At 40.0% G+C, this 13,732-nt stretch overlaps 1 protein-coding gene across 4 annotated transcripts in view; it reads right to left on the bottom strand.

The window, feature by feature from the left end:
- Positions 1-13,732, bottom strand: part of synrg (synergin, gamma) — a 40,063-nt gene that overhangs the window by 25,485 nt on the left and 846 nt on the right. For 2 of the 4 annotated variants that reach the window (XM_059330760.1, XM_059330762.1), the window contains exons 2-10: positions 9,046-9,086; positions 7,882-8,018; positions 7,396-7,523; positions 6,216-6,321; positions 5,999-6,110; positions 4,648-5,079; positions 3,060-3,338; positions 1,764-1,844; positions 1,408-1,604 (exon numbers count right to left, since the gene is read on the bottom strand). In XM_059330760.1, the coding sequence (XP_059186743.1) occupies positions 1,408-1,604; positions 1,764-1,844; positions 3,060-3,338; positions 4,648-5,079; positions 5,999-6,110; positions 6,216-6,321; positions 7,396-7,523; positions 7,882-8,018; positions 9,046-9,086 (1,513 nt within the window). The remainder of the gene's footprint in view (positions 1-1,407; positions 1,605-1,763; positions 1,845-3,059; positions 3,339-4,647; positions 5,080-5,998; positions 6,111-6,215; positions 6,322-7,395; positions 7,524-7,881; positions 8,019-9,045; positions 9,087-13,732) is intronic. The other 2 variants (XM_059330761.1, XM_059330763.1) reach the window with 2 other exon arrangements.

Here is a 13,732-nt window from a genome sequence, read left to right as displayed (position 1 = left end):
TACTTCTCCACAATGAGTCAAACCCACAGACTGACCAACAAAGTATTCAGTCAAATTGAACTTAAATGATATCAAACATGTATGCAACTTTAAGCTTCACTGCTTTGAATTCTTTTGAATGAAACATTAAAAAAAGCCTAACTTAGCGGCGTTATTTCGACAACTTCCCAACACGATATCCTGCCCCTATAGATTCCTTAGATCTTCTAGTTTCATATATGATTATCTCCAGTATATTCCCGCTACGGCCTCCAGAAGAAGAAAAAAAACAACGAAAATACTGACGGCCCGCCAGCCGTTGGAACACTACATATCGATACTTTGCGACCATGAAACGGTATAATATTGCCACGCTAAATATCGCGATAACATGTTGTATCGTTTTTTTCCCCCACCTCTAAAAAAAATCGTTGATGAAATTCATCATGGGGACAGCACAGATGAATGTTCACATTGCACCCTGGACAACATAGATCACGATCTCCACTATTTATGGCTCTGTCCACCACTATGGCACTTTCAAAGACAAACAAAAAAAGATTTCCTAAATTGTCTGTTACAGGATTCGTCTCTCTATCTCATTGCGCATTAATTAGTGATTTATCCTGAGTTTAACTTCTACCAAAACACAAATAAGTTAGCTTTTGCCAAGAAGACCATCTTTACCAACTGGAAATAATCAAATTTCCTTGGAGCGTATGGTGCGGCAATTTTGAAAAATAACTTAAATGTCTCTTGTATTTCATGTCCAGGCCTTCCATTTTGCTGGTTAGCAAACACTAAGCCAGCCACCCCTCCATACTCACACCTGCACATATATAAGCATAACTTGTCAAATGAAAAACAGGTTGATCAATTAAAACATTAGAGGAGTCACGGCCCAGTGGCAACTTTTTCATTTGATGCCCTTATGAATTAAAAAAAAAAAGCTGATGTTGGCATATAAATTATTCAACACAGTTAAGTTCCTCTTGAACAGATGTCACTGGCAGACTTAAACCTTTTCCCCTCACAAGAGAATGTGCCTTGTTGTGCTTGTGTTTTTAAGCTCTTGAAGATTTACATCACCAAAGGTGTCTTATTATTCCTTGCATGAAAGCGGTGGCATGCAGTGTTTCGTGAGCTGCCTGCAGATTTGCATCCTCCCAGGGGTGTCGGTGACAGGCCCAGGCTAAGGATGATAAGAAGCCTCCTGCCAAACGCAGTTGACGAGGACTCTACCATATATTCGGCCTACAATGCTTCACAAGCCCCTTGGCTGATTCACAGCGCTGCCTCTTTCTCTCTATTTCTAGTTAAGCCTGTCTAATTTCAGTTTGGAGTTTATGGCGAGGCTCTGTGGAAGCCATGGGGGATGATTAGTGAAGTTGTTTGGAGGGGATAATTTGTTTTGACTCCAGTGTTTACCTGCGCCACACCAATTAGTGCAAGTACAGTGTAGAGCTCCTCCTTGGTCAGCATGCCAGGTGTTGTGCGGTTGGCTGAAGCCCAGATTTGCCCCAACGCTTCTCTGGGAAGACCTGATGACATTAGTATAGGGTAGAGCTTGGCTGTGTCTATCCCTGCTGGAGTCATGGTGAATTCAAGAACCTTCTTGAACATTTCTAAGGAAAGAAAAACAGAAAGGAACCTTTTAATGTATATTAAAATTGTAAAGTTATCAATTAAAATATAGATTTATATAGTTTAATTTGTTTTTAAAAAACACTCAAATATGAATATTTGACCCATTATAGTGGCTATATTCATGTATACATGTTTACCTGGGATGAGGCTGTCATTGTAAAGCCAGGCTGGCAGCATGGGCTGAATGTGCTCTTGTTGTGGGTACACGCCAACACCTGCTGTCACAATCAGACACACACACAGACACACAAACAGACATGCACACAGTTAGTTGTTATAGCAAAAGCCTTGCCCAGGTATACGATTTGCCAAGCCTCCTGGCAGCTGAGCCCCGCTTGCATGGAACTCAACAAAATCATACACCTGATGTCTGGAAGGCTGGGTGCAGATGTAATGCTCTCCTGCACTGAATCACAAGCGTCCTGCCACGTCAGACATCTATAAATCAGTCTGTGATCCATTTCTAGCCTCGAGGAGGAGGGAGAGAGGAGACTGCCTCGCTAGGAAACATAACTAAATATCTAATTTAACTGCTGACATTGACCTAAATAAACTTTTTTTAAATAGATTAACAAACTCTTTTTTTTAAAAGCTATGGCTCATTGTCAGTTCCTAACCAGATTTTTTTTTAGTCTGCAAGGCATCTGTTTACTAGGGCAGCCACTTCGCAAATAATACTCCCATCAGTCGTGGGCAGTTAAAAGAATCTTATTACAAACTCCCTGGTTCCCATGATGAGGCTCTATATTTCCCTCGATGACACAGAGGACACGGACACAGACAAACAAATAACAGCACAAAGGAGTAGCCAAGTGGCATGCACAATCAGCCTCGGATTATGTTTGTGCCCCAGTGGCACCTGCCAATCCATGCGCATCCCTGTTAAACCAAAGCAGTCAGCATGCGCCAAAGGTCGTTCTCTGAGAGGGTGTTACACAGCGAGGGAACAGACAGCAGCTTAATGAGTCAACAGGTATCACCTCAGGACCTCAACAGACCATTTCCAGAATGTGTGCAGAGGGCTGCAACATGGGAAAGCCCCGTCTAATGAGATTTGGGCTGAAGTGACAGAGGTAGAAATCGGGCAAGAAAAAAGAGCAGAGAGGTGTTTTAGGAGATGTAAAGACACCAGAGACGACACCTCAAAGACACCGCCACTCCATAATAATCTCAGATGTGAAGAAAATGTCAGCAGGATTTCATTTCAGAGTGCATAGGCTACAATAGTATTGTGGCCAGTCCAGAATCTTTTATAAACCAATTATGACCCAAAGAGATTAAGCATAGATTAAGGTACAGAATTATTTTCTTTGGTTAGAAAGAGTGAAAATATTTCCCCAGGTCAGAAAGAAAACCACTGCCTTGATTGTGTGCAGCAAAGCAAGGGAGAGAAGAAGAAGCTATGGAGTCTAATAAACAGGCACTTCTCTCACCACTGTCACTACTGGTTTGAGGAGATGAGTCAGCAGCTGATGGGGGGACGCTGGGTGCTGACACTGGGGCCTCAGGTAGCTTTTCTGCGACGAAGACAGAACTCAAGTCTTGGGGGGCCGAAGCCCAGTTCCTCGCTTTGGTGCTGGTGTGAAACTGGACTGAAACTTTATTCCTAGGGCCCATTTCAGCCAAACTCTGCTTGGATTTAAAGCTAACATGTGCAGACTTCTCAGCAGTAAGATCGCATGAGGAGAATAGCTTCTCTTCCAGGGACGGGCCTAGAGGGGTGAATGAGGAACAGGTTTCTTGATAATACACACTAGCTTAACACAGAAGTTTTCCCATTTCTCAGAAGTCAAAGTGACAGTTAAGACTAGTGATTAGGGGGATATTTACTAAGTGTTTGTTGCACTTAACAGTTACATTCAGTTTGTCTTTATTTACTAAAGAACAGGTCAAATGGGTGGCAGAGTGGTCACAACTTTTGATATGCAAATGCAGTTGAAGGTAATTTCTATATCCAGTCATGGCTACCACTGGGCTAACCGTCTTTGTGCGCACACAGAGTTTTAGTTGTGAATTGACGAGTTTTATGCATCAGGCCCCAGATCTCATTTAGCATTACTCTAGCAGGGATCAATAACATCGTATTAAATACTCCACCAAATGGAACTACTGCAGTGCTGCAGAATTTAGCATACATTTTTTTAAGCTTAGGCGAGCTTAGTGAATATCCCCCTTAATGTGTTTATTTCTATGTAATTTCTGTTCCATACAATGCAGTCTCGCTATATTCTTGCCTGCCTGTATTAATTGAGTATTTCCAATCGAGTTCATTTGCCAGAACCCATTAACCATGTCAAATTTCTTATGCAACCTGCAATTCCGACTCTACATTATTCTACAAAAAAAAATCTAATTTTCCACATCAAGCTGCAAAATGTATTCCTCCTTTCCTCCTCTGTCAGAGGCAAGTGATCCTGAGGCCATCTAATCTGCTTATTCCAGATGCTAAACAACTAGGTCAGAAATGTCTCAGAGGATTGGGGGATGACACTCGTTGCAGGGTTAACTGTTGCGTTTCTCTGGACAGAAGGTGATCTCTCTCTGTCCTGTCGTTCATAGTCTAGAGACCGAGAGCTGTCACAGAGCAGCTGCTCATCCGAGAGATTAGACGGCAGATGACACATGAGTGTGACAGTCTTCTATCAAACCACAAACAGATTCAGTATCAGTGATGAATTCAGCTATTCACTTTATGGTGAAAACCTACTGAGAAACATTGTGGTGCAATGGTGCAAGATTTTTGTTATTGATTTTGCCCTTTTTTTCCTACTTTGTACTATCTGCTAGCTATAAACATTAAGGAAACAAGGCTGGGCCATATGCTGTACTGGCTGCATGCTCTCACACTGTGACATAGGCCAAAAACAACCAAAAATCCAGACTAGCCAGTGACCATATTAAGCATCAGCAATCAAAGCAGCACTACAAGTTAAAAAAAATCCTCCAGATTCATTCAAAAGTGTAAATGGTTGAGTATAAACTGATGAGAGGGGATGTGTCAACAAAAGCAAAAGGAGTTACCTTGAAATGCAGATTGGGAGCTGGTGTTGACAGCAGAGTGTTGGGTGACAGTAGGAATGGACACAGAGGCAGGGAGGGACTGAGGGAGGTGGGAAGAAGAGGAGGACAGACCTGCCTTTAGGGAAGGGGATGAAGGGGCGACTTGGGCCTGAGAGGAGAGGTTGAAGTTTGAGGGAGGGAAAGCATTTAGAGGACCTTGAACAAAGTCGCTAAACTCGTCATCATCCTGAGAAAAATCAGTCTTGGGGGCAGAGGACGAAGGCCGGGCGAGGGCCTGAGAGGAGAGGCCGAAGGAGGAGGAAGAGGAGAACTGCGGAGGGAAGGAGGGGGGGGCGTCTACAGGCCCCTGAAAGTCACTAAACTCATCATTGTCCTCGGACAAAGCTGGGGGGAGGGAGTGAGTGGAGACAGACGGGTGTGGTGGCGATGAGTCTGCAAAAATGAAGAAATAATGATGATGGCACAACACATGACAAACATTACAATGGAGAATGAATTATGGGCTGCACATTGCAAGAGTGAGATAAAGACTACGTTTTGTTGTGAGACCAGAAATTGTAGAAGTGCAAAATAGACCAAAACCTTAACTTGCGGCAATTCATTGATATTTAGATCAATAAAATGCTATTTAACTTAACTGCATATTATCAATCTTTAATACTGGAACATTTTTACAAGTCAAAATGAAAAAAATATGATTCCCAACCTATGGATTGTGACCCCCTCCATTGTAATGCAGGATAAATCTTAGGGGTCTTGAGATGATTAATGAGACAGATTAATGAAACTGCTCACAATTTATAGATGTACGAAACCTGTAATTAGTAGCCACTAGTAGACACTGTTCAGTTTTAAAGTTTTACAAACAAAAAGGTTGAGAACTTCTGCTATTAAGCATTACGTCTGGCTTTGTTTGTAAAATGCAAAATTACAATGTTCTGAAATGCCTAGGAATAAGTTAAGTGAGAAATATCTAGAGTGGTAATATACTGCAAAAAATTCTGAATGTGAACACTGAGGTTCATGAACAGATATAGATACACATCAAAATTAAGACACTACAAAAGTGGAAATGACAATACTGACAGGTGTACAGATGAGGTGAGAGACTGGAAAATTATGTCATAACAGAAATGTGATTACAAATCAGTGTTGAATATTGTACACTCAGACAGAAAAATCCTAATTTTGGCTCGTCTGGCTGCCAGCTGGCCAGTCATCATGCTGACCTTCCTCTAATCCAGTTATTATTCTCAGACGGGGAGTTTTCAACAGACAGCAGATCTGCCGATGGAGAGAAACAACGGGAACAAAATCTCAGGGATAACTAAAAGCGTTAAGGTGAAGGTACCTGGCTTCTTGGTCTGTGATGATGGAGTGGGATGCATCTTTGCGTCTCTGCTGAAGCCATCCAGGTTGCCTTTGATTGCCTCCAAGGCATCATCGCGGCTCTTCTCTCCTGTCTGAGTACACAACAATAGAGGATCAAGAGCCCAGAGGGTTACAAAGACGAGCAGTGGACATGCCTTAAAAATAGCAAAATAATCAGGATGTTGGGAGACACTCACCTTGGGTTTGACACTGCTGAGCAGCCTCAGCTTCTGTTTCTGCTCCTCAAATTGTCTTCTTTTCCTGTCCTCCTCCAGCATCTTCTGCTGCTGCTCCAGACGCTTTCTAAAGGGCAAGAAAAGTACAGACATTATATGGAGAGCCAAGTAAATAATATCCTCAGTTAGGTTGGAAAAGGGCAAAACATATGAAGGAGGAGGGCTTTTGACTGAGCATGAGTAAAAAAAAAGGATAAAAAATGTGTATGCAGTTTTATTGTTGCATAAATAAATGAATTGGAAAAGAGAATACAATTAGGATAGATATCTAACAGGTCATGTTATAGTGTTGCTTTATTAATAAAAAATTATATCCACTATTTTTTTTGTGTCAGAAAAATACTGAATATAATAAATGCCAAAAGTATAAAACACATTTGGACAAGGCCGTCTTTGTGAACAAGGCAACTGAGCTAGTCTTAGTGTGGTGAAAGAGAAACTTCAATTCACGAAGTGTACATATATATTTTTCTGCTTAATAAGAAAATATGTGGGAGAGTTATTGTGAGTTTTGTTTTGTTGATTTATTAGATTTAAAAAGCTACAACAGCTTTTGGAATGTAGTGAACATGCCACTGGAACACATATCCCAGCTGAAACTAGGGGGGGTACTATGATTGAAGAGGAAGAAAAAGACCATAAATGAGGAACCATAAAGTTATCAAATCAGCGCTAACCCAAAATCAGCAGAACTGGAGCTGAAAGTGATTCAGTGGCGAGGTGAAGTTTTAGATTAACGCGATGCTTTACTTGGGCACAGCAGAGGTTTCAAGCTACTTCCCAAAGTGAGCATGCCAAAATTCTCACAATGCTAACATATTGATGTTCAGCAGGGTTAGTGTTTACTGTGTGTACCATCTTAATTTAGATTAGGATTAGGTCAAACTACATCCAAAGGATGTGCATGGGCACAAATAAAATTCAATGCAACACTCCTCCAATATATAAAAAAATAATGCCAAATGAAAGATGTCAGTTATGCCTTGGGCTGGGGGAACACACAGCGCTCCCAGCCTCTATTTAGTGGAGTTACTCAGCTGGCTGTATTGCACACATGCAGATGTGAGCAGATATGAGCATTCATGCTAACACACAAGCAAACACAACCAAAAACCATGTTATTAGTGTAAAAGTGTCTTACTGGTGCTCCTCTGCTATTTGTTTCTGCATGTCCGCAGTGTACTGGGGTCCAGCAGGTCTCATACCCATAAATTGTGGCTGACCCATGAACTGCATCCCAGGGGTCTGCATCCCAATAGCCATCCCACCCTGTCAGAGAACAACAACAACAATAACATAAAGTCAGAAACTCATTAGTATTCCTGTTGTCACACTCCTTTCACTTAATATTTATGGCTCTCACATCAAGGGAAAGCAGTGCAATTTAGAATGACATTAATGGACTTAAGTCTTGTTAAAAATCACCAAGCTGCAATAAATTCCTTTTAATGTGCCTGTGTTTAAAACAAGCAATTAGGGTTGAGAGGAGCTCTTAATCCAGGCCTCTATGTGAATGCATACAAGTGCAGAAGACAAATCCATAATGGGAACTATTATAACCTTAGAAAACAAACACAGAATCAAGAATGTAAATAAAATGTACTCCAATACAGATGCATGAGCTCACCTGCATGGGCATGGCTCCTGGGGGCATCTGTCCCCCAAAGTTCATTCCCATCATGCCCTGCATGTTCGGCTGCATGACAGGAACCATAGGGAAGCCCTGCTGTTGCTGCTGCTGCTGTTGCTGCATGGGTACCATGCCTGCAGAAACACACACAAATACTGTCATAATATACTGTGGACATGCAAAGAATAGTGTATTCAATTACTATCTGATGCATGCCAGTCCGTTCAATTAAGTACAGTGATGAAAACTTAATACATATATATATACTTGGGTCTGGGGAAAAAAAGGCCCACAGAGTCTGAACATGATTCAATATTGCAAATCAATTTCCTGGACAGCTGGGAAAAGACATGGGCTCAGCAACAACCAAATCTGTTTTTCTGGTGACTACTGTGACAGCTTGGAGCAAAACAAGAGGAGTGGGGTGGGGTGGGGGGGGGGGACAGAAAAGTGTCTGTTTGTTTTCACAGATGCTGTGTGAGCTGACAGCCAGAGCTGAGCAGCCAGCTCCTACTGCCTCCAGATGATTCACCATGTTACGGCTCAACCGGGCTGAATAAGTAGCTTGTTTAGGTGGCTGCACACAATCTACTTAGTCTAAAATGACATTGCTAATGGGAGCATGTAATGACCCCTTAGAGATGCTTGTCCCCCAGTGGTGTGTGGATGGTTTATCAGGAGTGCTACAGTCTAAATATGATGAGCATGCACAGCTGAATGATAATAAAATGGCCCACAATGCACCACTCTGGGCGTGGAAAACAAAGGTATGTTATCCAATGTGCCGAATCCTGGCTGCGTCTCACTACTGCCTCTTCTTCAGCGACAAAGACCGATTGTTAAAGTGAAAATAGGGATACACAGATTGTGAAATTCTCGGCTGGTGATTTGAAGTAACGATTTGGCCAATAGCTGCTGCCGATACAGATGTTTTTTTGTTGTTGTTGATTCCCCCTTTTATTCCACGGAAATGAAGAAATATCCACTGTTAAAAAAAATACTGAACTGCTTTAAAGGCATTCAGCAAGTCCTGTGTCAATGATCAAATTCAGAGGAAAAATGCTTTACATTTATGCATTAGCTCCCGGTAGATGGTAAAATAAATTTCAAAAAGACAGTTTGGAGGAATAGATTGGTAATATTGACTGCAGAATGACTCACCTTGTGGCGGCCCCAGGCCTCCTCCAACAGGATACATGAAACTAAGGGAAGAAAATGAACAGAAATGCAGGTTATAAGATTCAAACTCAGGTTAATGTAAAGAAACATAAAATACTTTTAGGTCAGCTTTGAATACCAGCATCAAGTGCCCTACAGCCTTTCACAAGTATAAAGTCATCAATATTTTATTAACTGTGCATTTCCACACTGTCTGCAAAGGCTGCAGGTGATCAGTTTAAGAAGCCTGTGTAAAGTGAGAACCATGCCTGCCTTTAAGCTATACTAAATCAATTAATGTGTTGAAAATTGTTGTTATTCGTGCTATATAACAAGACAGTTAAGGCAAGGCTGGTAACTGCCATCAATATATATTATATTACATACTTAAAATAACATAAATATTAGAGGTAAAATAAAAAAAAAGAAGAAGAAACATATGTAAATGGCACAACAATCATTTTAAAAAGCCTGGTTTGCTTATTTGTTTTGATGGTGGACGCTTGAAAGAATATCAACAAAAAAAAGATCCAGGTAAGAAGCAGAATCAAATCAAAAAGCTGTTTTCACTATCTGACTGATAAAATGAAAAACTGATGCTGTTTGAGTCTGCTGTGGGCATTTATTGATCAGCAATGAGCCTTTGTTCTGCAAACTAGTTTGTTTATTCACACAGATCGGATTCAAGGTGAAATTTCTGACATTGATCCCTCTAAATTTTAACATTTACTCCAGAAAAGCAGCAGAATTGGTGCAGTTTAGTTCCCACAGGCGACTTGGACTCTGTCTCTTAGTCTCTGCTGAGAAACAGGCCTTGAAGAAATAATCAGAGGAAGTCTCTACAAGTCAGCCAAGTCTCTCCTCACCAGAGCCAACCCACACAGGCCTTCAGCTATTTGTCAAATAACTTATTACAACCCAGATCTTCAGGCTGGAACTGATGATGCAGAGACAAACAGAAGAAAGAGCCAGCCGGGCCTCCGCGTCCCTGCCTGACTCTAAGCTAAATTTGAGCATCACTAATCCAATTGGTGAATGACATTATCATACTGATAACTTTAGTACCAACACAACTGTGCGAACAAAAGGGAGGCAGGGAACTAATCGTCAGACACTTCAAGCATTTGCCAAAGTAATTACCAACACCCTGTGGCGAATAAGGAATAATTTAGACCTGAGTTTGACTTCTACAAGCAAAATAAACTTTTGGAAGCTTTGTTAATTTATTATTACAAAGAAAACATGTATTTTTGTACAGTGCAAGTGCTGAAAATTCAACTCTAGAGGCAACACTAATATGTTCATTATCAATGAATCATTTTTTTAATTATCTGATGAATTGTTTAGTCTATTTACTGTAACAATAACTAAAAAAATTGGCATTACAATTTCTCAGAGCCCTATGATGTGCATGTCAGTTGGTCCGACCAAAAATACAAAACCCCAAAGATATTAAATGTACAGTGATATTAAAAACAGAGAAGCAGCATATTTGAGGGTGTTATCTCCAATGATAATACTTGACTTGCAGGGTTTCAGACACATCTGCTTCCTGGAAGATTTGCAGCTTAAAAGGCTTTTATAGGAGCACTACAGCACTGCTGCCCACCATGCTGCAGCAAATAACAGGTCATGGCTGGTCAGATTAACATAGAGGGAGATAAGCAGCGATAGCAGCTGTGGACGCTGGGCAGGCGAGCGGCCTCCCTTGTAAAAGGCCTGTAATCATCTGACAGCCATCATCAAACTGTTTTGAAAGCTGGGAGACAGACGGCAGGGTCAGGAGTTTCAGTCAATGTCATCACCATCATCACTAAAACTATTATAGCTTATTCTGAAGCTGCTCTTATAGTGGAATATACAGTAGCACTGTGACATGAGGGGAGATTGAAAAATAAAAACTGAATGAGTACTGAACCTATTATTAGAGCTGAAGCAAATAGTTGAATAATAAAAAAAAGATAATTTGAGAGGAAGAATCTGCAATAATTTACATAATTGACTCATTTATAAAGCAGAAAATAGCAAACAAATGGTTGCAGCTCCTCAAATGTGTAGATTTGCTGCTTTTCTCTGTTTTATATCACTGAAAAATGAATATCTTTGTGTTTTACTGTAGGTAATTCGGTTCCTGTAACTCACTGATTCGATCCAGAAATACAGAGAGTGGGACAAGATTCTTCAATAATTTGGGGTTGTTGTTTTTTTGAGCCAACACAGGCAATGGATAATGAAGGACTGTCCTGCTACCTGCTAGATACTAATGTGCCAAGAAAAACATAACAGTAAAATTACATCTCTGGCTGCCATACATTTTATGAAGTGAATAAGTCATCTAAAAAGTTTTACACAATTCCAACATGTTAATGCCAAGCGTAAAAAAACCACACAATATTAGAGCATCAGCTGACATTCATGAGGTCAAATGTCTGACAATCACGCATCCTGTTTAAGACTGAGAAGTCTGCATGGAGCTATAATAGATATCATGCATTTCTGTCCGTGGGGAAAACACAGCCACAGCATGTTGTATCTTAGCATCATTCTATATATATATTGATAAATTTACTCAAACACCTACAAAGGTTGCTTCAGCTGTCTGGCAGGTTTTGTAAGTTGCACTACTGCTCCACCTCCTGGCTTTCCACTCTGTGTCTCCTGACACATTTTCATTTATTATTGCTGTGTTGACATGTTTGTCTGTCAAATATAATGGACTGAAACAATCCAAAACTAAATGCCTTCATTCATATCCATTATATTTTGGCAATAAACAGATTTGAACATTCTCCAGATAACAGATGCACCAAGCTTAAAATATGTTGACTTTATGGGTGTGACAGACAGGCATCTCCCAAGTAAAGTTGAGGTCTTATTAGCAGCAGTAGAAAAAGTGGCACTGGTTTGGCCAATATGAATAAAATCCTCTACATATATGTATATATTTATAATAGGTACACCTGACTTGGCTGTCCTCGGCTAAGAAAATTCTTAGTTGACTAACACCTGACTAACATATGATTTACTTGACTAAAAGATTCATTGATTTAATCAACAGATCTGTAAAACTGAGTTTCTCCACATAGAATCATGCAAAAGTACCATTTTAAATATTGTGTTTACTAGAGTTATTCAACATTATAAAAATAATCAAGAAACAGATTCATTTACTCAAAAAAATCTAAGTTAACTCAGACCAAATACAATTAGTTGACTAACTGCCTTTTATGTATTTTAGTATCTTAGTTTTAACCGTATTTCCTGCAACTGTGATATCTGTACAGCACTTTGGTCAACCCCGGTTGTTTTAAATGTGCTCTATAAATAAAGTTTGACTTGACTTGACTAAGAGGAGGCAGACCTACTTTTCTGAAAAAAATCTGCTAATAAACGAGATAGTCTGATTTTTACTAACACAGCAAATTAAAAAACAAGATATTCATAACTTTCTAAAAGCTGACATTTTATTACCATCCACCAGTGCTTAAAGGTGAAGCCTTATCAGCAACAGTGAAATAGAAACACTGGCAAATTTCTGCCTGACTGAATAACTAAATAATTATTTTGCTGCTCCACTTATTTTGCCAAAAGTTGGCATCAAGTTCTGATAACACAAGCACATATAACTGACTTTAGCCATGAGACATTACAGCATAAGTCAATCACTGTCTATCAGACATCAGCAGAATGATAACATAATAAAGAGAACTACAATTACCCCCAGGTCTTCACATTACACCTGCTTTTTCCTACTACCCACACTCATCTACAGTCTTGAGGGTTTTGGTTTCACCTGTCAGATCAGTATCACCTGGCTAGTCGAGATGCTTGTAGCCGGAGCATATTTATAATTCAAGCTGCTCGAGTTCAGCTTATGAAAGAATCATGAGGCTGGCCTTTTCATCTCGCCTGCAGACCATCATCATACTGCTCTAATAAGACAAGACACCTGCACGTCTCCTCAACACTGGCAACTATTTGGTGGTTAGAGATGAGGACGGTGCATGTGTGAAAGGGTTGAGTAAAGAATTATTCATTAAACATAACATAACAGAGCAGTCTGACTGCTGAATAGGAATTGCAGCTGGTGTGTTAGAGGACAAAATATTAACTAATATACAAGTCATTTTTTGTCAAAATTGTTTTTTTTTGCCTAAATCATCTCCTCATGACGCCGGCCACCTATGGTTAAATCGCCTACATCCTCAGTTGATCAGATCATGTGATTTTACCCCTTTAAGATAATGGCCTATGTCAAGTGTGTGACTTAAGCAGATTTATTATGCCTAAGTCAAAATAAAATGTGACTTCGGTAATTTTTTGAACATGCCTTTGTGACTTAAGCGAGATATGGTAACACTTTATTTTGAAGGTGTCTACAAAAGAGTGACATGAGTGTGTCATAAACATGACATGGGTTGTGTCATGAACATTAATAACACTTTGAAGCAACATTAATACTCATGATACTTGTCATGTCATGTTTCTGACAGGCTTGCGTGACTCTTATGTAGACACCTTCAAAATAAAGTGTTGCCATATATTGCTTAAGTCACAAAAGCATGTTCAAAAAATTGCCTAAGTTATTTATTTCTCTTAAGTTAAATAATTTACACACAGTGTTATTACTATGCCAATAGCCATCCTTTTTGAATGAAATGATCATTAAATGTCATATGTTACACTTTTG

This window comes from Centropristis striata, chromosome 4, assembly GCF_030273125.1.
Source record: "Centropristis striata isolate RG_2023a ecotype Rhode Island chromosome 4, C.striata_1.0, whole genome shotgun sequence".
Lineage (NCBI taxonomy): Eukaryota > Metazoa > Chordata > Actinopteri > Perciformes > Serranidae > Centropristis > Centropristis striata.
Note: the sequence above shows the minus strand (reverse complement) of the source record. Positions and strands in the feature narration are given on the sequence as shown.